The sequence below is a fragment of the Triturus cristatus genome, chromosome 12, assembly GCF_964204655.1.
Source record: "Triturus cristatus chromosome 12, aTriCri1.1, whole genome shotgun sequence".
Lineage (NCBI taxonomy): Eukaryota > Metazoa > Chordata > Amphibia > Caudata > Salamandridae > Triturus > Triturus cristatus.
The window spans coordinates 577,825,424-577,853,059 of NC_140595.1; the positions used below are offsets into that span (position 1 = coordinate 577,825,424).

General features: G+C 46.1%; 1 protein-coding gene across 1 annotated transcript in view; it reads left to right on the forward strand.

The window, feature by feature from the left end:
• The window catches only part of LOC146776290 (neural-cadherin-like), a 567,428-nt gene that overhangs the window by 458,367 nt on the left and 81,425 nt on the right, over nucleotides 1-27,636 (forward strand). The window contains exons 28-29 of the mRNA XM_085637108.1: nucleotides 20,362-20,528; nucleotides 23,819-24,083. Of these exons, the coding sequence (XP_085493234.1) occupies nucleotides 20,362-20,528; nucleotides 23,819-24,083 (432 nt within the window). The remainder of the gene's footprint in view (nucleotides 1-20,361; nucleotides 20,529-23,818; nucleotides 24,084-27,636) is intronic.

Below are 27,636 nucleotides of genomic sequence, written 5' to 3' on the forward strand. Positions count from 1 at the left end.
ATATAGTTATAGATTGACTGTATCCTGTAATATGGAATGGCTCGTTTAAAATGTTTTTTTTTAAAAAAATGTTTTCCACTGTGCGCGCACCCCGCGATTTAAAAAAATTTTTTTTTAAAACATTTCCAGCCTTCGGGGCCCTTCAGGGACCCCCTGACAAAAGCTAGGGGGTCAGAAACTCTCTACCCTGCTCTTTTTTCACGTTCGCCACCTTCCTTATTCCCTGTCGCACGCAAAACAAACAAAATGGCGGCCGACACTTCCTGATTTCGACCGATTCGAACGTTGACTGACATGTAACCACCAATCAGAATTACGCTCGCGCACGGTGCGCGCCTATAGATATTTATGTACTTTTAACTGCAATTTTCTCAGGAACTACTGAACAGATTGACTCCATATATGCAAAAGGCACATGCCTGACCTGAGGACTACCTCTCTGCCAAATTTCAAGTAATTCTGTTCAGCCGTTCGGGCTGTACCTTCGACTAAAGGTCCTATGGGAAAATGCATGGGTAAAACGCGTTTTGGGATCCCCCTTTTTTCTCGGCCCCCGCTTGACAAATCACCCCGAGACTTTCAGGGTAGGAGCTGAGTGGAGCGCCCCATTAGTTTTGAAAATTTCGCGAGGATTCGTCAACCGGCGCCAAAGTTATTCAAAATAGAATTTTCAGATTTCCTATGGAAACACGGTCCTAACTATAACTATCTACTGGCGACCGCCAGTAGATAATATATATATATATATTACGGAGTTTTTCGTTTAGAGCGCTCCTGTGCACCAACAATCCAAAGGCTGACACATATATACATACACATATATGTGTGTGTGTGTATCTATATATGGGTATACATATATCTGCGTGTATATATATATATATATATATATATATATATATTCACTGAAAAAAACATAGGTTTCAGGGGCGTTATAGTTAGCTGGACATTTCCCTCGTACAAAACCCTAGAAATTCCCCTGTTATAGTTAGTTCAGCTAACTATAACTCGCGCCCCCGCAATGCACTGCTGATGACGTCACATATTACATCACACATGACCTGGTCAGTGACATCACTGATGACATCATCCAGTGAGTATGTGTTTCTGGACAGTTTTAATATGTTTAATATATATAGGGAAAGGTCTGTTGAAAAATGAGTGGGTATACAAGTGTGTGAATGGATGATTTTCTAGGTGCGTAACTGACACTCTAAGTGAGTCATTAAATGTATCTTACTGCAGACTAGTGACTAAACTGTGTGAATGTCTGTATGTGTCTGTGTGTTGGTGTATAAGTGGCTGCATGGTTTTGTGAATAGCTATATGATTGTCTATATGGGTTATTGATTGGTTGTCTGAGTATCTGTATGGGTGCCTGAGTGTTTGTGTGGGTAGGGTGTGTGTGACTCTATGCATAGATGTGCGAGTGAGTGATTCTATGGGTGCATGGTTTTAAGAGTGCATCTGTGATGGACTGTATGGTTGGGTGAGTGTATGTATGGGTGTGTTAGGGATTGAATGTATATCTCACTGGTACATGTGTGACTAACTACATATGTGAAAGGCAGTATATATGTGTGTAAGAGTATATAAGTGGGTATATGTGAGAGTGTGTGATTGTGAGAGTGGCTGTATGGATGAGTGTGTGCTTGTATCAATGATTGTATAAGAGCGTAAGAATGTGGTACTATTTTTATGAGTAAGTGAACTTGAGTGTGTTTAACTGTATAGGTGAGTAAATTGGACTGTGTTTAATTATTTGCACGACTGACTAGGTGTGTCAGTACCTCAATGGATGATTGGCGGTGTGTGAGTGTCGATATAGGTGTATAAATGCATATGATAGTCTTGTACGGAGTGACTGTAAGTATGAGTGACTGTACAGGTGAGTGAGTGGAGGTGTATGTAGACCTAAGAGTTAATGAGTGGGTATGTAGTTATTGGTATTGGAGTATCTATGGTTTTCAAAATGGCCGTCTGAAATTTTGAGTCGGTGTATCAAAGGTTATATTAGGGTGTGAGAAGATGCACTCATTTATCACATGGATGACGTCATCAGTGATGTCATCAGTGATGTCATTTGAGATGTCATGAGTGTTGTGATCCGTGATGTCACTGACCATGTCATGAGTGATGTAATATGTGACGTCATCAGTAGTGCATTGCGGGGGCGCGAGTTATAGTTAGCTGAACTAACTATAACAGGGGAATTTCTAGGGCTTTGTACGAGGGAAATGTCCAGCTAACTATAACGCCCCTGAAACCTATGGTTTTTTTCAGTTAATTTTTAAGGTTTTTTAAATGCCAATTCCTAACTATAACGCCCCTGAAACCTTTGATTTTTTCAGTGAATTTCAAAGGTTTTTTAAATGCCAATTCCTAACTATAACGTGCATGAAACCTATGGTTTTTTCAGTGAATTTCAAAGGTTTTTTAAATGCTAATTCCTATCTATAACTTATCTCTAAAGATATCATGTTTAATGATTTTGATTGGATTGCTATATTTTTCCAATTCAGTGTGTCAATTTCATTAATTATGTTTTAAAAAAAACACTTTTATCACCATTTTTGAAACTTATTTTTTCAATTAATTCTTTTAAAAATTCAAAAATATTATTTGAATTTAATGGGTTTTTCAAACATATTTTTTTATATATTTTTGTAACTATATGTTCAAAACTTTATTTTATATATATTTTTTCCATGTTTTTGGATCCGCGCACCCAACGCGAGAGGATCCGTGCACCAAACGCGATAGGATGCCGCACCCTGCGCGCAATTCGCCGTTTATTTTTTTTAAAAAAAGGGGGCCCCAGGGGGTCCTTCTGGGACCCCCTAAGCACCTCTAGAGAGTCAGAGTATTTCCACTCTGCCCCCTTTATATGTTTTAAACACTTATTCCCCTTCCTTCTTCAGCCTCGCTTCTACCGAGGCAGAAAATGGCTGCCAACAGTTCCTGTTTTCGAATGTAGACAGACACTCGACACCCAATTAGCATTCAGCGCGCGATCGGGAGGGTGCACGCTCGGTTCGGGGAGGGTGTGCTTACGGTGCGGGTAGGGTGCGCGGATCCTCCCCGGCCATAGATGTATGTACTTTTAACTCCAATTTTCTCAGGAACTACTGAACGGATTCACACCATTTATGCAAAAGGCACGAGTCTGAACTGAGGACTACCTCTTTGCCAAATTTGGTGTAATTCCTTTCAGCGGTTCGTGCTGTAACTGCGACAACAGATTCTATGGGAAATTGCATGGGGAAAACGTGTTTTGGGACCCCCCCTTTTTTCTCGGCCCCCGCTTGACGAATCACCACGAAACTTTCAGGGTAGGAGCGGAGCAGAGCTGGCCAAAAGTTTGGAAAATTTCGCGAAGATTCGTCAACCGGCGCCAGACTTGTTGGGAATAGAATATTGCAGATTTCCTATGGAAAATAGGTCCTAACTATAACTATCTACTGGCGACTGCCAGTAGATAATATATGTGTATATATAGATGTGTGTGTGTGTGTGTATGTATATATATATATATATGTGTGTGTGTTTGTGTGTGTATATTTGTAGGTAGTGCCACCAGTTTTATCAGTGCCCTTTCTTCCCCCAATTCACTTCTAGAGACGCCACTGGATACTGCTCATTCCATTGAGCCTATATATATTTTCCACTTGCCCTAGTACGAGGGTCCTAGAAGGGGATCTCTGTGAGTTATTTTCACATGATGCTTTCTGCCACAATGCATATCAAGATGGTGTTTACCGATAAGGAGATAAATAATGTTTTCACTTCACATTTAAGGTCAGTTTATACTGCGACGTCCTGCTAGGAGGGTTTTGCCCAGTTTCCGGAGTACTCAGAGGGCCTCCAGTTGCCACGTCTTTCACAGGAGTAGCGGGATTCAATTAGGGCCTTGTTGTTAAGGCAGGAATTGCTGATGGTCATAGGTGTGCTGAAAAATGCCAAATCGCCTGGGGGAGATGGGCTCCCAGCAGAATTGCATAAAACGTTTGCTGGGACTCTGGTGGACTGTCTGTTACCCTTCTACAATGAGGCATTGGAGAGGGAGGTACTCCCGGATTCCACGAATGAAGCATTCATTGTCCTAATACCGAAACAAAGGAAGGACCCTCTAGTGCCAAGTTCATAATGGCCTCTTTCCATGCTGCATGTGGGCCTAAAGATCCTAAGTCACACCCTGGCAACTAGATAGCTTCCGCATCTCCCCCAGGTGGTCCACACAGACCAATCGGGCTTCACACCACACTGGAATACTCTGCGAAACCATCACCGCCTGACGCATGTTATGCATGCCCCGGTATTAGAAGAGGACCAGTACGCTCTTCTTAGACATAGGACAAGCTTTTTATTCGGTAAGGTGGGACTATATCAGGCAGGTCCTGGATAGAATGGGGCAGGGGCAAAATTATATGTTCGAGGCATTTGAGCTGCAGATCACACACTAAAGATAAGATCGCCATCTGGTGTTGGGCTCGGATGATTGCAGGTTGTTGTTGTCTTCGGAAGAAGTCTTTGGTCACGAGATAGGTGACTCCTCCTCTGGACAACAGTGCGCATGGGCATCCACTCCATCCTCAGATTGTTTTTCGCCATGATGGGAAATGATGGAGTGTATAAGAAGTAAAGAGAAAGGATGTCCATGTGTAGTGTCTAATTAAGACAATGCTGGAACAGATACAGGTCCCGGGGAGGCGGGTGGGCGTGTGTGGCTCTGCAGCTCTACATGCCAAGAACAGATGCATACTGGTAAGTAGCATATTCCGTTCGAGGCATATGAGCCGCAGATCACACACTAAGGATAGACTATATAGCAGTGTCTCCCCTAGCGGTGGTCACCTGTATCCGTTGCAGCAGTTTGGAATAGAGTTTTTAGGACAGCTTGGCCTACTGAAGCTTGTTGTTTGGATTGCACATCCACACAGTAGTGCTTAGTGAAGGTGTGTGTAGTAGACCATGTGGCTGCTTTGCAGATGTCTTCTAAGGGGATGTTCCCTAAAAAAGCCATAGAAGCCCCTATTTTACGCGTGGAGTGCGCCCTAGGGGGAACTGTAAGAGTACGTTTAGCCTTTTGGTAACATATTTGGATACATTTAACTATCCACCTGGCTATACCCGATTTGGAAATAGGGTTGCCTTTATGTGGTGGAGCGAAAGCAACAAACAGTTGCTTGGTTTTTCGAAAAGGTTTGGTTCTGTCGATGTAATAAAGTAAGGCTCTTTTAACATCTAAGGTATGAAGTGCCCTTTGCGCATGGGCATCCACTCCATCCTCAGATTGTTTTTTTCCGCCATTGGGTTCGGATTAACTTTTTTCCGCTCCAGCAGAAAACTTCTAGCAATCGCAACAACTCTCGAAATTTCTAACTCGACATCGAAATACCATCGGACCGGATACGGACACGGCTGATGGAAAGGACACCCTTTAAAAAATGCCCCCAATGTGGAGCAAAGTTCCCCCACAGTGATCACCACGAGGTCTGTAATGTATGCCTCTCACCAGACCACAACGAATCCAGCTGTCCAGCCTGCGCCGCATTCCGTTCGAAGAAAACTATCCGGGACCGAAGGGCTTGACGCCATATCATGGCCAAACCGGTTCCGGAACCAGAAGACATCTTTGCACAGGATGTCCCTGACGACGATTCCGAAGACCTCCAGATCGTGTCCGAGGCCGGCGATTCTGATCCGGGGCAGCCTGTGAGTACCAGCTCCCCTACCCCAACCCCACCAAAAAAGACATTGGTCAAGACTCTGCCAACTGGGCCCAGTCGCGATCCAAAATCATCTTCAGAAGCCCCGCCCCCGGGCCCGGCTCCAAAGAAAACTAAGCCTGCAGGTGGCTCGGGCTCGAGCAAACCTCATATTATTGTGCCTACAATACCTTCGGCACCGAAGCAGGCTCCGAGGCCGAAATCTCCATCGGCACCGAAACGTCACTCTGCACCAACGACTCCACCGGCACCGAAACGTTCTTCGGCGCCGAGGTCTCCACCGGCATCGAAAGGTTCGTCGGCACCGAAAGGTCCTTCGGCACCGAAAACTCCATCGGACCCGAAAAGTTCTTCGGAACCAAAGACATCCTCGGTGCCAAAAAAAGTCCACAAAGAACCTGCCGATCTCCCAAAATCCAGATCGGAACCCAAAAAGTCGGCGACAAAGACACCTTCAGACACTGAGGAACTTTTTCGGCCAGATCCAACGAAAAAACGGATTTACATCAATCCTAAAACCGGACATGTCACAGCGGTGCCATACAAGAAAAGGAAGCTGGACACAACACCTCCTCCAGCTCCTCTAAAGAAGAAGGACTGTGCCACTTCACCCATACGTCCTTCCTCTCCTATATTACCTCCTATCCCACCCCCCCCACCCCCACCGCCTGCTCCTCTACCATCTCCTTCTCACACACCACCTCCACAGGATGATGATGATTTAGGGGGAGGGGGAGACCCGGATTTCTTTAATGATCCCACTGATCCTCAGGATCCCTTTACACTCCCGGACACAGCACCCGTAGATGACTGGGCTTACCCTATGCCTGACATGCCTGATCCCACTCCATACCCCTCAAAGCCCTCCCCTCCTGATGACCATTTAGGGTTTGGTCAACTTATATACAGGGCGGCACTGTTTCATGGCGTCGACCATTCACACAGACACACCTGAGGAGGATTTTCTCCTCGACACCTTTGAGCAGTCGCAAAAAAACGTTCACATTCTACCCATGATTAAGGGAGTGATAAAGCACGCCACTGAGGTTTTTAAAGACCCTGTTAGGGCCAGGGTTCTTAACCCCCGAATCGAAAAAAAATACAGACCGGCACCACAGGATCCTGCGTACATCAAAGCGCAACTCCCCTTAGACTCTCTAGTCGTGTCAAATGCCAGAAAGCGCGCGAACTCCCAAACAACCGGAGACACACCGCCCCCAGACAAAGAGTCTAAACTCTTGGAGGCTTCCGGCAAAAGGGTTGCCGCACAAGCTGCTAACCACTGGCGTATTGCCAATACACAAGCCCTATTGGCTGGTTATGATAGGGCTCATTATGATCAACTAGAGGAACTTTTGCAACACCTGCCTGATCAATACAAATCCCAGGCCAATGACCTCATCCAAGAGTGCAAACTAATATCAAATGCCTCCATCAAATGTGCATTAGACGCAGAGGACACCGCCTCTAGGGCAGTCAACACAAGCGTATTGCTTAGACGCCACACATGGCTCCGCATTTCCGGCTTTAAGCCGGAAGTACAAACCACCATTCTTGCTCAACCCTTTAATCAAGAGCAACTATTCGGACCCGCAGTAGACACTGCATTAGAAAAAATGAAGAAAAATAATGAGACTGCCAAATCAATGGGAGCATTACAGTCTCCTCAAGCCAGAGGCTCCTTTCGTCGCTCCTTTTATAGAGGGGCCTCTAAAAATGTGGGAACAGACACCTCTTCTACCTTCAAAACATCAGGTCAAACATCCCCTAACAGAGGATATTTTAGAGGAGGTTATAGAGGAAATAATACCAAAGGCCGAGGGCGGGGCAACAACAACACCCGCACCTCTACAGCCACTAAACAGTGACTTACCACCACTCCCCCCAGACCATTCCACTCCGGTCGGGGGAAGACTTCAACAGTTCCTACCTGTCTGGAATTCCATCACAACAGACAGGTGGGTAAGACAAATTATCCAGTCTGGCTACTGCCTCGAACTCATAAACCCCCCCCAAACATACCACACAAACACCGTCCCATGTCGTCTCACCACCTCACGCTCCTCAAACAGGAAATTCAGTCTTTGCTTCAAAAACACGCAATAGAACCAGTTCCACTCCAACATCAGGGCACAGGAGTATACTCTCTATACTTCCTCATTCCCAAAAAGGACAAGACCTTAAGACCCATACTAGACCTCAGACTACTAAACCAGTATATACAATCAGACCACTTCCACATGATCACTCTCCAGCAGGTCCTTCCATTACTTCAACAAGGCGACTTCCTTGCCACATTGGACCTCAAGGACGCATATTTTCACATCCCTATGCATCCTGCACACAGGAAGTATCTACGATTCGTGGTAGACAGTCAGCACTATCAGTTCACAGTTCTCCCATACGGAGTAACAACCGCACCCAGGGTATTCACCAAATGCTTAGCAGTTGTGGCAGCGCATCTCAGGAGACAACAAATCCATGTCTTCCCCTATCTGGACGATTGGCTCATAAAAGCCAATACTCTCGACAAATGCATTCTCCACACTCACCGCACTATTCAAACCCTACACAACTTGGGATTCACAATCAACTATCCCAAATCTCAACTACAACCCTCTGTAACGCCCTGAACGTCTCAGGATCGTTTAACAGACACGATAATGAGGACGCAACCACTTGTGAAGGGTTAGTTATTTTAATGAAGGCAAAAAGAATACAAAGAATAAACAAAAGTTATAGTCACTGGAATCCTCCAGGCTAAGTACGTTACCAGCCCACCGCACGGATGGTCCTAACCGTCCTCTGCATATACGCCGATCCCGGCGTATGCCAACAGAGGGCAGAAATGAAATGGCCGACAATGCCTATCGGTAGGCTGTGAGGGGCACGAAGAGTGTTGGGGAGAATCGAGGAGTCAGGGAAACACCCAGCCGGGGTCTCTACCTGAAGGGAGCAGCCGCTCAACCTCTTCCTCAGACTGCACCGGGACGCGGAGTCACCTCCTGGTGATGCGTCACCGATACCCCAATCAAAAGCAAGAAGACTGAACCGAGAGCAGCCGCTCGATCGATCCTGTGGACTTCCGAGTCTGTAACGCGGCAAACACCTCCTGGTGTGCGTTACAGCTGGCAGTCCCTGTATCTCTGGTCGGGCTGGGAGTTACGACTCCAACCAGCAAAAGCGCCACTGCGCTTTGACTCAGCCGAGTCAAAAAGCGAAGCTCAATGGTTGACCGGTAGAGCTTCCGGGTCCTTCACAGGTGACGATGGGGCAAGACACGGCCCAGGGAGTAACGACTCGACCTACCTCCGTTCTTGCCTTACTGGAGCACCACTCCGGAACACTGCTCTTCACGAAGCAGGTACGTCGGTGTAAACACAATATCCGACAGCGTTGTACCTCCCGGTTCCTCCCTTTATAGGGCGTGTTTTCCTTGAGTTATGTAACAGCTCTCCTGTTTACATAAGGGCGTGTTTTCCTTGAGTTATGTAACAGCTCTCCTGTTTACATAAGGGCGTGTTTTCCTTGAGTTATGTAACAGCTCTCCTGTTTACATAAGGGCGTGTTTTCCTTGAGTTATGTAACAGCTCTCCTGTTTACATAAGGGCGTGTTTTCTTCCCCTCGCATGACAGGAATTCTTGACAGTACATCCTCCCTCTCAGCGGCTCCCTACGGGTCCAGCGCTGGCAGGAAAACGCCGATGGAACAAGGAGACCAAGCGCGGAGCATGAACCCCTTCAGCCGGTTCCCATGATTGCTCCTCCGGGCCATAGCCTTTCCACGCAACCAGGTACCACAGCTTCCCCCTGCGCCATTTGGATGCCCGTATGCCCGATACTTCATACTCCACCTCCGACTCCACGCATACCGGCCTAGGTGTCCCAGACGGCTTGGAGGGTGCAGGTTTGAGCAATGATACATGAAAGACAGGGTGTATCCGCAATGACTGGGGCAAGCTCACGTTCACGGGACCCATACACTTGGCAATTCGATAGGGGCCCATGTACTTGGGATGGAACACACTGTTCTTTCGAAACCTCATGTTTCTTGTGGATATCCAGACGTAGTCTCCAGTGCGGTACAGTGGCCCGGGCCTTCTCTTCCTGTCTGCCGCAGCCTTGTATTTTCTCTTGGCCTCTATTAGGACAGCCCTTGAGCGCATCAACGTGTCTTTTATGTGTGCCACCCTGTCCGCTGTGGCGGGAATCTTGTCCTCTCTGAACGGATGTAGAAATGGCAAGAACCTGGGATGTTGGCCATAGTTGCTATAGAACGGAGATGACTGTGTGGAGCTGTGAGTGGCGTTGTTATAGGCTATCTCTGCAACCCATAGCAAGTCGACCCATTCTTCCCTGCCCTGGTCCACAAAACATCGCAGATACTGTTTGAGCGTTTGGTTCAGGCGCTCGGTTTGGCCGTCCGTTTGAGGGTGGTAGCTGGTGGACAGGGCGGTCTTAACATGCAGCGCAGTGCACCAAGTCTTCCAGAATTGCGCCGTAAACTGCGACCCCCGGTCCGACACGATCACCCCAGGTAATCCATGCAGTCGTACCACATTCTTTAGAAGTAGTGACGCCAATTCCCCGGCCGTAGGGACTCTCTTGCAGGGGATGAAGTGCCCCATTTTCGTCAAGTAATCCACCACCACCAGTATTGCCGTCATCCCCTGGTCTACCGGTAGGCCCACCACGAAGTCCAGTGATATGCTATCCCATGGTCTATCCGGGGTCGGAAGTGGATGTAAGAGCCCTTGGGTTCGGCCATGGTCGGCCTTCATGGTAGCACACGTAGGACACTCCTGTCCCCACCTCCTGACATCCACTCTCATGGTTGGCCACCAGAAATGCCGTCCCATGCTAGCCACCGTTTTTTCAAAGCCCAAATGACCTGCGCATGGAGAGTCATGGCACCAGATGAATGCTTGTTTCCTTAGCCTAGGCGTGGGTATCAATAGGCACCTGCCCTTCAGGGGTATCCCGTCCTTCAGCTGCCATTCTCTGTGACTGAGGAGCCACCTCCGCCATGCGAACGACCTGATCCCTCTCTTTATTCCCCTCAGGAAAGTATCCGGTTGGATAACCCCCAATACCATCCTCGGGGAAATGATGGAACGCTCGGTCGCAGGCAATGGTTCCTTAACTGCAGATTGACGGGACAGGGCGTCCGCCTTCCGGTTTTCCGTCCCCGGCCGATATGTGATGCGGAAGTTGAACCCCGCAAAGAAGATCATCCACCGCAGCTGCCTGGGAGAAAGGTGTCTTGCGGCCGTCATGAACTGTAGATTCCGATGGTCCGTGTACACCGATACCACATGTCTTGCCCCCATCAACCAATGCCTCCATTCGGTGAAGGCGTCCTTGATTGCGAGAAGCTCCTTCTCCGCAATATGGTAGTTGCGTTCGGCGTCGTTGAGTTTGCGGGACATGTACGCAACGGGATGAAGCACCCCTGTGTCATGGTTGCGTTGGGACAAGATAGCCCCCAGCGCCACATCCAAAGCGTCCGCTTCCACCACGTAGGGGAGATCCGGATCGGGGTGAGCCAACACCGGCGCCTTACCAAAGGCGCTTTTCAGGGCCTCAAAGGCTGTGTTCGCTTCAGGGGACCAGACAAACTCCTTGGACTTCCTCAGTAGCTGTGTGATTGGGGCCACCAATCCTGAAAATCCATCTATAAACCGCCTGTAAAAGTTGGCGAAGCCAATGAAACTTTGGACGTCCTTCACGCTTTGGGGCACCGGCCATTCTTTCACCGCCTTGATCTTTCGTTCTGCCATCTCCTGTCCCTCTGGACTCAGCATCACTCCGAGGAATTCCACGGACGTGACGTGGAAGTCACACTTGCTGAGTTTACAAAACAGCTTGTTGTCCCTCAGCTTTTGGAGCACGGCTTTGACGTGGTGTACGTGCTCCTCCACACTGGACGAGTAGATGAGGATGTCGTCGATATATACGACCACGTAGATATCCAACTCCTCTCTGAATACCTCATTCAAAAAGTACTGAAAGGCTGCCGGGGCGTTGCACAGACCGAACGGCATGACGAGGTACTCAAAAAGGCCGAACCTGGTCTTAAAGGCGGTCTTCCACTCGTCTCCGTCCCTCATGCGCACCAGATGGTATGCCCCTTTCAAATCCAACTTGGTGTAGATACGAGCTTTCTTGACCTGTTCCAGAAGTACACTGATGAGAGGCAAGGGGTACCGATTCTTTATGGTTATCGCATTCAATGCCCTAAAGTCCACACAGGCTCTCAGCTCCCCATTAGCTTTCGGGATGAAGAAGAGTGGCGAGGCGGCCGGAGACTTGGACGGGCGGATGAATCCTAGCTTGAGGAGTTTATCCAGGTACCCCCGGAGATGCACGTTTTCAGGCTCCGTCAGGGCATACAGCCTGCCGCTGGGAACGCTGGCCCCTGGCACCAGGTCGATCTGGCAGTCAAACTGTCTATGTGGTGGTAGCACTTCCGCCTTCACCTCATCAAATACATCCTCAAAACTGTGATAAGCCTGGGGGAGAGCCACATCTTTTTCTGCCGCTGTAGCCACCGTCTGACTCCCGCTCTCATCTGCGTCAAGGGATTCCGTTCTTTTTCCACAATGCAGGATGCAATACGGTGACGTCATTTCGACGCGATGTGTTGGCCAATCCACAGAGGGGTTGTGTTTCTGTAGCCACGGCAATCCCAATATGACGCCATATTGGGGCGCTCGGATGATGTTAAAATCGATTTGTTCCAAATGGTTCCTCCCATATCTCATCGGAAGGACCCCCGTGTGCTGCCCGATGGGCCCCGTCACCAATCGCCTTCCGTCTACAGCATAGACGTCTTCGGGTACAGCTTTGGGAAGAAGCACTAGCCCTAGCCTGCATGCCTCGTTGTGGTCCATAAACATGCCAGTGGCCCCTGAATCCACCATGGCCACAACGGGTATCCACTGGTCATGCACTCCCACGTGCACCGTGAGAAACAGGTGTCGGTGTCCCTTAGTGACCGAGTTGGAAAGTGAAGGGATGGATGAGTGACTCCGAGATGCCCCTTCTTTGGTCTGGGAGTCCTCTAGTTTTCCGCCGGTATGTCCACCACGGCTGTTACCGACCGGTTGGCCCGATAACGTGACGTCTTCGGTTTGGCAGGGCATTCACGTACGTAGTGGCCTTTTTTGCCACAATATAGGCACAATCCTTGTTTACGGCGTGACTCTTTCTCCGTGGCTGTGAGGCTCGCTCGTATTGCGCCGATGTCCATGGGTTCTCCCTTGGATGCGGTGGAAGTTTCAGGACTTCCCACCGTCACATAGGATGGAAGGGATTTTCCTTTTCTCCCATGATCCCCTTTTCTTTCACTTAGCCTATGTTCCAGCCGTAATACCAGGTTGATAAGGCCCTCACATGTCTTGGGTTGAGGGTCAATATGAGCCACGGCGTCTTTGAGCTCATCGCACAGCCCGTGATGGAAGAGCGCCGTCTGTTTAGCAACAGGCCACTTGGTTTCCGCAACCAGCCGTCGGAACGCGTTGAGATACTGCACCAGGTCGTTGGATCCCTGTCTCAACTCAAGCATTTCACGGTCCGCCGTGTACGAGTAAGCCCTTCTGTCGAATACCTTCAGGAATTCCTCGCGAAAAGCACCCCAAACACATAAGATGGGGTCGTCCCTGCTCACCAGAGGTACGGCCCATTGTGCCGCGTTTCCAGCCAAATAGGAAATAAGGAAAGCCACACGAGCCTGACTCGTGGGGAACGCCTTTGGTTTGCACGATAAATGTAGCGCCACTTGTGTGAGGAATACCTGCACTGTGTTAGGATCCCCACTGTACCTCTCTGGTGTTGCCAAGGGGATGGCTACCGGCATTTCCACTACTACAGCAGGGGTCTGGTCCGTGAGGGAGGTGCTGGGCGTGAGCGGGTCCAAGTGGATAGCATCCAGTCTGGCTTTTACATCGGCTGTTTCTTGCCTAGAGGCAGCCAATTCAATTTGCACGGTCGCTAAAGCAGCCAGCACATCATCAAGTGTTGCCATGTCTGTTATCGACCGGGAGACAGTTAGTGTAGTAAGGTCGGATATTTTGTAACGCCCTGAACGTCTCAGGATCGTTTAACAGACACGATAATGAGGACGCAACCACTTGTGAAGGGTTAGTTATTTTAATGAAGGCAAAAAGAATACAAAGAATAAACAAAAGTTATAGTCACTGGAATCCTCCAGGCTAAGTACGTTACCAGCCCACCGCACGGATGGTCCTAACCGTCCTCTGCATATACGCCGATCCCGGCGTATGCCAACAGAGGGCAGAAATGAAATGGCCGACAATGCCAATCGGTAGGCTGTGAGGGGCACGAAGAGTGTTGGGGAGAATCGAGGAGTCAGGGAAACACCCAGCCGGGGTCTCTACCTGAAGGGAGCAGCCGCTCAATCGATCCTGTGGACTTCCGAGTCTGTAACGCGGCAAACACCTCCTGGTGTGCGTTACAGCTGGCAGTCCCTGTATCTCTGGTCGGGCTGGGAGTTACGACTCCAACCAGCAAAAGCGCCACTGCGCTTTGACTCAGCCGAGTCAAAAAGCGAAGCTCAATGGTTGACCGGTAGAGCTTCCGGGTCCTTCACTGGTGACGATGGGGCAAGACACGGCCCAGGGAGTAACGACTCGACCTACCTCCGTTCTTGCCTTACTGGAGCACCACTCCGGAACACTGCTCTTCACGAAGCAGGTACGTCGGTGTAAACACAATATCCGACAGCGTTGTACCTCCCGGTTCCTCCCTTTATAGGGCGTGTTTTCCTTGAGTTATGTAACAGCTCTCCTGTTTACATAAGGGCGTGTTTTCCTTGAGTTATGTAACAGCTCTCCTGTTTACATAAGGGCGTGTTTTCCTTGAGTTATGTAACAGCTCTCCTGTTTACATAAGGGCGTGTTTTCCTTGAGTTATGTAACAGCTCTCCTGTTTACATAAGGGCGTGTTTTCTTCCCCTCGCATGAGAGGAATTCTTGACACCCTCCCACGTACATCAATACCTGGGAGCCACCATAGATACATCCAAGGCCATAGCCTATCCCAGCACAGCCAGGATAGCCAACATACAAAATCTCATCAAACAATTTCAAACACAACACTCTCTTCCAGCAAGAGTGTTCATGCAACTCTTAGGCATGATGGCGTCATGTATCTCCATAGTACCCCACGCACGCCTTCAAATGCGTCCCTTACAGGAATGTCTAGCACAACAGTGGAACCAGGCCCACGGACAACTTACCGATCTGGTGTTGGTGGACAGCCGCTCACTTCGTTCACTGAAGTGGTGGAACACCATCAACCTGTCCAAAGGGTGGCCGTTCTTAGAGCCTCTTCCACAAGTTGTGCTGACCACCGACGCATCTCTCACAGGGTGGGGAGCCCACCTCCTTCAACACACCACTCAGGGCATGTGGACCACTCAACAAAAACAGCTCCACATCAATCACCTAGAACTTCTAGCGGTGTTCCTAGCACTCAAATCCTTCCAAGTGCATCTAAAAAACAGAACTGTCCTCATCCGCACGGACAACATGACCACAATGTATTACATACAAAAGCAGGGGGGGGGGGGACTTTCTCTACAACTGTCCCAACTTGCACAACAAATCTGGAGATGGGCGATTCCCCAAAACATCTACCTGCTAGCAGAACACCTCCCAGGAGTTCAGAACCAAGTGGCCGACCTCCTAAGTCGCCACACACAGCAAATACACGAATGGGAATTACACCCCAAAGTCCTACTCCCATTCTTCCAAAAGTCGGGACAACCAGACATAGACCTGTTCGCCACACAAGAAAACGCAAAATGCCCAACCTTCGCCGCCAGGTTCCCACACCCACAGTCAAAGGGCAATGCGATATGGATGAACTGGTCAGGCAGATTTGCGTACTCTTTTCCGCCTCTCCCACTCATTCCATTTGTGGTACGCAAACTAAAACAACAGTCGCTGACGCTCATCCTAGTAGCTCCCACTTGGGCACGTCAACCCTGGTTCACCACACTTCTGGAACTATCTCTAGTTCCACATCAAAAATTGCATCTCTCCCCGGCTCTATTAACCCAGACCCATGGAGAAATCAGACACCCAGATCCTCAAACTCTGAACTTGGCAATCTGGCTCCTGATGTCTTAGAGTTCGGATACCTCAACCTTCCTCCAGACTGTATGAATATCATAAAAGAAGTCAGGAGACCCACTACTAGGGCGTCTTATGCGGCAAAATGGAAAAGATTTGCCATTTACTGCACTAACAATGACATACATCCACTGGACGCGTCCATCCAAAACATCATTTGCTATTTAATACACTTGCAAAGATGCAATTTAGCGTATTCCTCTATACGTCTACATCTAGCGGCATTAGCAGCCTACTTGCAAAATAGGCAACACCTGTCCCTCTTTAAGGTACCAGCCATTAAAGCTTTTATGGAAGGTCTTAAAAGAATTATACCTCCAAGATTACCACCTTCACCAGTGTGGAACCTTAATATTGTTCTAACAAGGCTCATGGGTCCCCCATTTGAACCAATGCACAAATGCGAACTGCAGTTCCTAACATGGAAAGTGGCTTTCCTTGTCGCAATCACATCCCTGCGAAGAGTAAGTGAAATACAAGCCTTAACCCTTGAAGAACCCTTCCTACGACTACATCGTAACAAAGTGGTTCTTAGGACAAACCCAAAATTCCTCCCTAAAGTCATCTCCCCTTTCCATCTAAACCAGTCAGTCGAACTGCCAGTCTTCTTCCCTAACTCAGACTCAGTAGCTGAAAGGGCACTTCATACCTTAGATGTTAAAAGAGCCTTACTTTATTACATCGACAGAACCAAACCTTTTTGAAAAACCAAGCAACTGTTTGTTGCTTTCGCTCCTTCCAAATCGGGTATAGCCAGGTGGATAGTTAAATGTATCCAAATATGTTACCAAAAGGCAAAACGTACTCTTACAGTTCCCCCTAGGGCGCACTCCACGCGTAAAATAGGGGCTTCTATGGCTTTCTTAGGGAACATCCCCTTAGAAGACATCTGCAAAGCAGCCACATGGTCTACTACACACACCTTCACTAAGCACTACTGTGTGGATGTGCAATCCAAACAACAAGCTTCAGTAGGCCAAGCTGTCCTAAAAACTCTATTCCAAACTGCTGCAACGGATACAGGGGACCACCGCTAGGGGAGACACTGCTATATAGTCTATCCTTAGTGTGTGATCTGCAGCTCATATGCCTCGAACGGAATATGCTACTTACCAGTATGCATCTGTTCTTGGCATGTAGAGCTGCAGAGCCACACACGCCCACCCGCCTCCCCGGGACTTGTATCTGTACCAGCATTGTCTTAATTAGACACTACACATGGACATCCTTTCTCTTTACTTCTTATACACTCCATCATTTCCCATCATGGCGAAAAACAATCTGAGGATGGAGTGGATGCCCATGCGCACCGTTGTCCAGAGGAGGAGTCACCTATCTCGTGACCAAAGACTTCTTCCGAAGACAACAACAACCTGCAATCATCCGAGCCCAACACCAGATGGCGATCTTATCCTTAGTGTGTGGCTCTGCAGCTCTACATGCCAAGAACAGATGCATACTGGTAAGTAGCATATTCCTTGTTGAATACAACTTATGTATGGTTGCCCGCAGGCAAGAGTACAAGCAGGTAGATATGTTTCCGCTGACATCCTTTTACAGAGGGGCACCAAACAGAGATGCCCCCTGTGCCCCTTAGAATTCACATTGGAGATGGAGCCTCTGACGTGTCGCCTTCGACAGACACTAACACTATATATATGGGGCATATGTGTTGGAAACATGAATCATGTGGTGGTATACATAGATGACGCTATGATATACTTGTGCAAACCTTATATATCGGGTCCCATATTACTTAACGTAATGCGTGAATTCTGGGAATTCTCGGGTACACTGTGTTTACAGAGGAAAGTCTGCCCTCTTCCTACCTGGACAACTGCAGGGTATGTCACTTCCCCGGTTGCCGGAGGTTGAATACCATGGCAGGTAGATCATGTTAAATATTTGGGCATTTCTATCACTGACAAAGAACAGACAAATGAATTAAATTTGGAGCATGTGATTGTAAATCTGCACACCTCTATAATATTCTGGAACATGCTGAAGTTGTCCCTGATGGGGAAAATAGCTCTCATAAAGATGGTGGTCCTACCCCAATCTTTGCATGGGCTGCAAGGCTCTATGTATGGATACCAAAGAAGGTGTTCCGAAGGCTTGGCCGCTTGCTGGTGGAGCTCCTTTGAGCTGGTAAATGCAACAGGGTAAGGTTTAGAACCCTCCAGAGAGAATGGGGCAAGGGGGGAGTGGAGGTACCCGACCTGCAACTTTATTACTTAGCGGCGCATTTACAACACACTATCCATTGGCTAGATGGGGAACAGAATTGGGAGAGGGCCTTGTATGATGGCAATCACGATGGTTACCATCTTGGGGTTTAGTTGATGCATAATGGTGTCATGCCTAATTAATTTCTGCATCTGTTCCATCAGATGTGCCGGTTGTGGGAGAGAGCAGTGAGGGGTGTAAATAGGAAGAGCGCCATATATGCCGGTACTAGATATATGGATAGTGTGCCCTTTTGAGCAGATGTCCCGAATGATGGCAGTAGACCGGTGGTAGGAGGAAGGTTGTATTATGCTGTTGGATTTGCAGCTGGCGGGTCACTTGTAACCCTGATGAATGCGATGGAGACGTCTGATCTGGGGAAAGGTCAATTCCCCCAATACGCCAAAATAGCAGCCATGGCCCGGCAGCTCTGGCTGTCATTCCCTGAGGCCCTAGAGCCTACCCAGACTTTAGTGACACTTCTTTCTATGGCTGGGGGATGTAGGTTAATTACGCATATCTACGGCCCGCTCCGCGCTGATAGGTTTAAGACTCCACTTTGTGTGGAGGTGGTATGGCAGCGTGAAAGTGGAGAAACCTTTTAGCCTAAAGATTAGTCAAGGATACACACAGCAGGAGAAAGGTCTCTGTTAGAGCACGGTTTAAACTAATTCAATGTAATATGGTGCTCATGACTTACATCTCACCTAAGAGGCTCTATGAGCTACCTCTTCAGATCAGCGGGCTGTCCTAGATGCAGGGCCAGTCTGGCTGATGTTCTCCATATGGTGTGCCAGTGCCTGGTTATAATGTTATACTGGGCCAGGATACTGCACCATCGTCAAGGGGTGACGGTATGGGAGGTGAAGCGCACAATTAACAGTGTGTGCCTGGCCTCCTTCCTGATAATCCAAAGAAAAAAATTGAGCTGCTGATTAACAATGTTAAGGTTAATAGTTGCTAAAAGGCACATAGAAATCAGCTGGATCATCCCTAGACCCGCCAAACAAGGAAACTGGTGCAAGGATTTACTCAAATGGGCTGGAGCGGAAGAGACATACATGAGGCAAACCCATAGGGATGACAGGGTTGCAGATGACTTACTCTCCCTGTGGGATTATGGTAGAAGCTGTGCTGGAGTCTCCTGGTGAAACGTGGCCGGGGGGCGACAGACTGAGAAGATGCGGAGGTGGTTGAGACGGGCAAGTGGAGCCTTCTCACGACATACGCAGAGGAACATGAAAGTCCCTTTAATTGCAGTTTACTAGGTGAATGGAAGCTGGGGTGGGGGGGTATGGGCAGGGGGGGGGGTATGTTTGTAACGTTGATGGTCATTACTGGGTAATCCTTTGAGTTTTATATTTCTATTTTTATCCAAGCAGATGCTGCATTGTGTTGGACTTTATTGTTTCTCTCCCTCCTGTCTTATGACTAAATGTGGTCTCATGAGATGGATATTGAGCCTGTAGCACGAGGGAGCGTTGGAACATGGGTGATTTCACCGGATAATGCTTTTCAGTATGTTTACAGATGTAAAACAGCTTACCTGTGTAATGCTCTTTTGCCAATAATTATGGCTGGTTTTCTTTTTGCACTTTGAAACGGCAGTAAAGAAATTGAAAAATAAAAATGCATATCAAGACATAGCTACAAGGAATCTTAGGCATTATAAGTCCTTCTGTAATTCACAATGATACCAGCATCTCATATTGAAAAGTTTTAAAAAGCACCTACCTGCCTTTGAAAGTGTGCAAGCTCAAAATTACTGTGTAGCGCAGAACATTCACTAGCGCTGTGAGTACCATTTTCAAAATAGCTATGGTGCGAGGTCTTCAAAATATCAGCTCATACCAAGATGGCAATCATTCTCACAAGGTGACTGCGCCTACTTCCCACTCACACCTAGGAGAAATGGCAAGACAGGTGAGCAAAGGAACTTATCAAGCAAGTGCACCAGTCGCCAAAGCCCTTCACTGGTGTTAGCTCATTCCAAGGGAAATCTTAAAAATTAAAATATAAGGACCTACAACATGCCTAGGCCTTCTAGGTGTCATTGCATTGCAGAAATAAATAACAGTAATAACATTCTTCTTCTAATAATAATAATGATAATGATAATTTAGCGCCAGGATGCCTGCAAGGTGATAGTGCGCTTTATAAGTGTAATAAATAAATAATATAAAGAGCGATAAACTATTTCATTTTATCCATATATTACTGATCTTGATAGCTTTTTTGTCATCATTTCTTAGTTCCCAGAGAATACTCCTTTGGGGCGGCTAGTCACATTCTCTATGGACTCCCTGCCACCATCTCGGCACGCAAGACCGTTTTGCAGGTGATGATCAGGACACGGCATTCCAATGGCTACATCATGAGTCTCTCCTCTCGAGGTCAGACTGAGCAGATCACTCTTCAGGTAAGACACAAGGAAATTGATTTCCTGCATAATGGAGGCTGACTAAGGGAAACATGACGACTTTATGCATGTTAACACAAAAGTGTGTAAGAAATGCTGTCACCTTCTGCGGTTGACTTGGCATTACAATCTCTGCAAAGTCACTTACCAGTACACACACTACTTTCTAAGAACTAATGTATAAAACATGAGAAGAACTGTCATCATTAATGGAAAGTCTCAGAAGCCCCTTGTGTATCTAATCATAATTATCCAAAAGTAAATAATGTTATAGAAATAGATGAGATTAATTGTTGAAATAATTAAAATACTTTGCTGCATATCCATGGTTACAATTTATATAGTGGCCTCGCTATTAAAATATCAATGCTTTACTGACAGTATATGTAATTTTAGGTAGATTTAAGGGTATGCATCCCATTACACTCTAAAGGATGAGAGAGTTTCTGGAGAGTGATGAGACAGAGCTATTGCATTTCCTGTTGGCTGATATGATGGCTAATAGATATTGTCTAATATTTTTTGATAGATACTAGTTCATCGTCATCATAAATGTTATTAGATTTTATCAATAATATCATACAAATACAGTAAAAACAGTAATACAGCAATATATAAAAACCACCATGATAAAAAGCAAGGTCATTTCTTAATAGTTTCATTAGACATCAACACTCAGCATTGTACCCGATGAATAGCTTTATAAACCCCCACAAGAAACTTTGACACATTGTAACAAACTGTATGTGAATCTAGAAGTTGCAAGAATAATATGGGTGGCCTGGCCTGATAAAAACCATGATTTAAAAAACGGTTTTAAAAACTTGTGTCAAAGATGTGCATACAAAGGACAAATCATAACAATGTGCAAAGCATTGCATTTAAAAGGCAGGTTGCAAGTACATAATGGGGGCTCAGTATACTTATACTATATTCCATCATGATACAAAAGCTGGTGAAGCAAACGTAATCTCAAAAAAGGTCAAAAGATGACGGTGAAAGATAGGCACGTCAGAGTAAATATGGTTCAATCCCAGGCACTGATTTAACCGTAATAAAATTGCAAAATAGGAGCTTAGTCAAGGACTTTGCTTCCCTCTCTGCTGTTGATCTAAGGAGATAAGTCTCCTTGAGCCACACAATATCGTGTTTGGTAATACTGACAGGAAAGTATAATTCGGGTCTACTGAGGTGCGTGAGATTCTCTCAAATATATACCAGTCAGGGAATTTTAGATACATGATCCAATTTCATGCAATCTAATATAATTCATATGTTCAAACTTAACACTTCCTTTAACCAGACATTCCACTAAAGCAAGAGAGGGCGCAACCAATTGTAATCTATGATGTACAGCAGACGCAAGTCCTCATGAAGAATTTTGGTGGGAATCGATTGTCTCAAACCCAAGACCCTCTCAAAAAATGTTTTCTCTGCAATCCCCAGAGGATCAATATCGACAAAACCCCAAATTTCGCTGCCAAAAGTTGATATAGGGATACACTTGGCCCTATAGACATCTAGCATGATTTTTAATGGCCTTTGACCCAGGCAGGAAGAAAATTCATTCACGCCAGCACAGGCTCTTATCAAATTAACAGTGTTCTTCTTAAGCAGAGGTAACCAATTGAGTTTTAAAACAATTAAAATACCTAAGTAACTAAACTTTCTAACCTTGGACAGTGTGTGGCCCTGCACAGAAAAAGTTAAGCTTTTCATATTTTTTGGTCCTAAAATCATTACATAAGACTTATTCAAATTAGTGTGCAAATCCACAGTACTCATGAAGTCAACATACAAATCTAAAAGTTGCTTTTGGGTTTTAGCAATGCGGACAAATAAAACAGCATCATCTGCGTATTAGGGAGCTGGGAACAATTTGCCCCCGGCTCTTGTAACGTCTATGTTCTGTACTGTGAGTGCTTTTTCAAGGCGATTAACATACATAATAAAAAGAAAATGGGCCAAAATACAGTCCTGTCGGACCCCCTTCCTGATTGCAAAGTGCTTAGTACAATCGCCATTGCCACTATAGCGCACTGAAACGGTCAAACCGCAGTGGAGGTCCCTGAGGAAATTAACCAGAGATGCTAGGTGTTTCATGCATGCTGGCTAAGATGTGAGGTCTAATAAGTATTTCCAAATATGTACCGACTTATACATTAGTCAATACACATTAGCCTACTTACGGGTGGTGTGTATTAGGTGAATTATATTGTTTGGCTTGTTAGAACCAATATATAATGACTGAAATACATTTTGTTTTATTTGATAACTACTGACTGAAATATATATATGCACCAGTTATCTTTAAGCATTGGTTGATTTGCTTTGATGTATTAGCTGATTTGTTAACTAGTATATATTTGGTTTTTTGTGTTGCCTTAAATGGTTTTAGTGGCTGTATTTATTGGCTGATGTACGCGGACTGATATTGATTTGCGGACAAGTACTAGCTTGGATATTTTAGATGATGTGCATTGAATGATACATATTGTCTCATGTTGTCAGATATGTACTGATGAGGATTGATTGATATATGTTGTCTATTATGCGTGCAGTGATATGTACAAACTGATAGGTATTTACTGATGTGGATTGATCAATACATATTGACCTATCTACAGTGGATGATGTGCATTAGTCATATGTATATGCCAACATATGCAGGCTCAAACATGCTGGCAGACAAATGTAGGCCGATAGGTATTGGCTGTTGTGTGTTGGCTAATACCTAGTGGCTATGTCAGTTGTTTGATGTTTATTGACTGATATATCTATTGGTGGATATATATTGGCTAATATGTGTTATCTGATTTACCAGGGTATTGGTAGCTCAAAGTGTTCTTATCTTCAAGATGTCCCGATATTGGGTCCTACACTGACAGTAAATATGATGTCATTTTATTCACTTGTATATTTGCTCGGATAAATCACCTTACAGGCACATGGTTTTAGGCAAATCCACAGAAAATGTCCATTAACACCACATACTAAAAGTACATTGTAAAAGTAATGATGATGACTGGAGATCAGTAAGTTAATCCCAGGACAGCAATTCCTGTTACACTTATAAGTGCATATAGATGCCCCACCATTAGCCCATTGATCTCACTTGTCCATCAATTGGTCCAGCTACTAACACTGACTAAACAGTTCCTTACAATGTGCTGCAAGCATCACACAACAAAAAGCTGGAGTAGGGACACACCAACATATACAAAGGGAAGTGCAGGACTAAACCATATACATTTTGCAATCTAAAAAAGAGAACTCTGCTATTGTCCCAGGTGCTGCAAGGATTGCTGGTAGTTTCCTACAACCTTGGAGATGGTGATTACAGGATGCAGCTTCCATCATTTTCTATCAAAAATGGAGAGTGGCACTCAGTTACCCTGGAGCGCTTCGACAATGAGTTCATTCTGCGCCTCGACGGTGGAGGAGGAAAGAGAGAAGTAACAAAATCATTAGGAGATTACAAAGAAATAGTGATTGATCCTAACAGTCTGGTTATTGGGAACCTTTACCACACACAGCAGAATGCAAGCTTTCAAGGTGAGATTTCTCTATGCATGGATTGGTTGTTGATCTTACAAAAATACTCTTTCCCACACTAATATGCACAGTAATAGGTAGTCAGGAATGTGGCCTCTCGCCTATAGATGCTTTCTTATACACCAGACAGCCACTGGTTCACTCATGATCATATAAAAACATTATACAGTTGTAAACTATAATACATATCACACACAGTAGTAAATGCATCAATAGCGTTCTTTGTATTTTCTCGAGAATTTGCTACTTGATGATTCTTAGGTTTCTCATCAGCATAATGTTTTTACAATCATGCTTTTACAGCCAACACGTTTTGTGCCAGGATCACTTTTTTCAGGGCCATAACTTCCACAGTACCACAATGTATCTAAGTTTAGCAGTACATTGATAATATATCTTAGAATAATTCTACATACTTAACTATCTTGTGAATGTGCACACAAGTCACTCTTATTTAATTGTAGGGGTTTATGCCTTTTATGACAAAGTTATTTACAAACAAGCAATTATTTAAAATGGAACATTTTATACATTACACATCTTGTATTCAAATTAAAAGCCTTTGCGTAATACCCATATTTTCTTACATATAATCATGGGAGTTTATATATTTAGTTATGATTAGAGGACACTAGTAACAGTCTCACAGATTCCACAACTACTTGTACACAATAGAAGTTCTACAGATTGTTGTATTATTTTGTAGTTTTATCATAATGTATCCAACAATTTTCTATCAGTTGTATTCATTTTATGATTATTTATATTGTCTGTGGCACTCCCCTCTGCAGTTAGCTTCCCAGCCTTCAGTCTAATCTGCCTGAGGTCTTCAATCAGTCTTAGCATCAGTTACACGATTTCTATGAGGCAAACATATCTTTGATTTGCAACAATGCAGCAATCATCTTTTACATAGCTGGTAAATATCCCCTGGTTACTAATTATTATGCATTTGGTCCACAACTCAGTGACTGATTGCCCAATCTTTCCTCTGAATTGGTTTTATTAAAATATCACAGTTTTTCCTTTTTCATCAAAATAGGGCAAATAGTGGCATATCAAGCCAAGATGGCCTAAGAACCTAAACATCTTTGCCTGGATAAAATACAGAATGTATACCACGGACAACTTTTGGTTGAAATTAAATCATATACATTTTGTTCCAAATCTTGGTGTTGTCACACCAAACCAAAAAACCCTTCAGACATCAGTTGAATAGACTTTATACATTTATAAATAATAATTTACGGCACAATCAAATTTGAGAGCTTGTAATTGGAAGCAAACATCAGCTTAACTGCATGCATGACTTAAAGACAGAATGAAATATCCTGACTAAGAAGAAAGATATTTCCATTCCAAACTCACATAGCGTAAGTACACATATGACCATGTGGGGAAGGCCCCATGCATGACAGCAAACCTATATCTTACTGGTTATTAATATTTGTACTTCCCATGACAGCCTACTGACCGTTCAATGTGTCAGGCCACTTCCATGTTGCCACAGACTGTACTGTGAGTGTAGTAGTGTAGTGAACACCATTTTATATGCAGATAAGTGTTCAACAGCAAATCGATAACAATAGTCTTAAAAAATCCTTTGTGCCTGATAGCGCAGACTGGGCCCTCAATATTCCTAATACTTTATGTAATATGAGTACGATTGAGTTCAGTTACCAATTTACCATATAATCCACATTTCAGTGTTAGGATCTCCTTTCTTCCCATGATGGATCTGTGAATATTGTATTAGGGGTCAAGGAGCAAAATTTAACATTTCAAAATATATATTGTATCAACAGTTTAAGTTCAGCCTATGATGAGAGTTGGGATACGTTTTTAAAACCTTTATTCTCATTAAGAGATTAGAAAATGTTCTTCAGTTTATTTAGTCTTTATTTCAGTAAGTCCATAAATCAAATACATTTACAGAAATCTCATCATTAAGTATGGTCAGAATAAAGCCTCAAATATTTCATTAAGCAAGTTCCATAAAGGAAGAGGCCCCTATACCTAAGATCAAAGTCAGAGTTTTAGATTTGTAGAACCCATTAAGGACTCAGAATCAAACTGAAAAGAGTAAGGTTAGAGGAGCTTAAAGCTTCAAAGCCAAATTAGAACAGCAGAACTTCCCATAAAGAGTAGTTCATAAGACACAGTCAAGTCTCAATAAATCCGAATAGATCAGCATACAGTTGCAGTAGCAATCTGTCGACAATCAAATAGCAAAATGAGGCAATAGGAAAACAGTAGCAGCAGTCGCCACAACTGTCAGGGGTCCAGCAAGGGAAAAGGGAAAATGATTGCATCTACCTAGGAACACTCACTAATATAAAAGTGCGGAAAACATGTTAAAAACATTGTATCTGAAAGAAACACGTTAGTTAGATTCCTCACCTTAGAATATCCCCAGGTGTCAGACTGGATCCGGAAGATTTTTCGTCAGCAATACCCCTTGCGCGTCGCTAGGCGTCGTCTGCGGCTCCGCGTCCGTCGTCGGCGTCGTGCGCCGGAATGACGTCGTCGGAGTACTTAGACGCCGCCCTTGCGCGCTGACGTCAGTTCTTCTTTTTTCCGCGCCAGTAAGCGCAGATCCGGGAGAGCTACCCCTTTAGTCAATTTTTGACTAACTTTTTTGATCCTTTTTGATCGAGTCTCGAAATCGGTGCCGGTAGGATGCCTGGGTTTAAAGCCTGTACGGACTGTAGCCGACTGATGTCGGTTACGGACCATCACCGCCGGTGTCTTTACTGCTTGGGCCTAGATCACGACGCGGAGTCGTGTTCGGACTGTAAGGCCCTGACCTCGAAGGCTAGACGGGAGCGGTCCCGTAAGCTTCTCGAGATACGTCACCATCGGTCGTCGGGATCCAAGTCTTCGGGTAAGTCGAAGCATTCCAAGAAGTCCAAGAGGCGACATCGCTCTTCGGACTCCCCTCGCCGGTCGCGCGACTCGGTCGAGGGTCAGGGTGGTTCCACCCCCGCGGCTCCGGCGGAGCCGCAGGCGCCGCGTCCGTCCCCATACCCTCCGGTCCCTGGGACTAACGCGACGCCGGCGGAAGTCAGTGCCTTCCTCTCGGCCATGAGGAACCTGGCTCTGCCGTCGGCGCCCGCTGGTGCACCTTCGGGCCCCGCGGACCCGACTGGGCTGCCTTGCCAGCCGGCGGCTCCGGCCCCGGCGCCGTTGACGGCTCCGGCCTCGACGCCGCAAGCGCCCGAGGGACCCGTTCTCGAGTCCCCGTCGACGCCGGTTGACCTTGTCACTCCTCCACCGGCGTCGACTCCGGTTCCACCCCCGACGTCGACGTCGACTCCGCTCGACGCCGTGCCCCAGTTTAGTCCCGGTCCGGGCCCGGCGTCGATGGACGCCAAGATCGACGCCGCTAGAGACACATTTTGTCTACCGCCCGGCTCCGTTACTTTCTCCTCTACACCAGGAGTCGGATGATGGGGACTACTGGGAGGGATCCGAGGATCCTATGGCCGCTCAGGCCCAACTGTCCCAGGACTGGGCAGATGAACTGGGGGAGGCCAGTGGTCTGGATACCTCG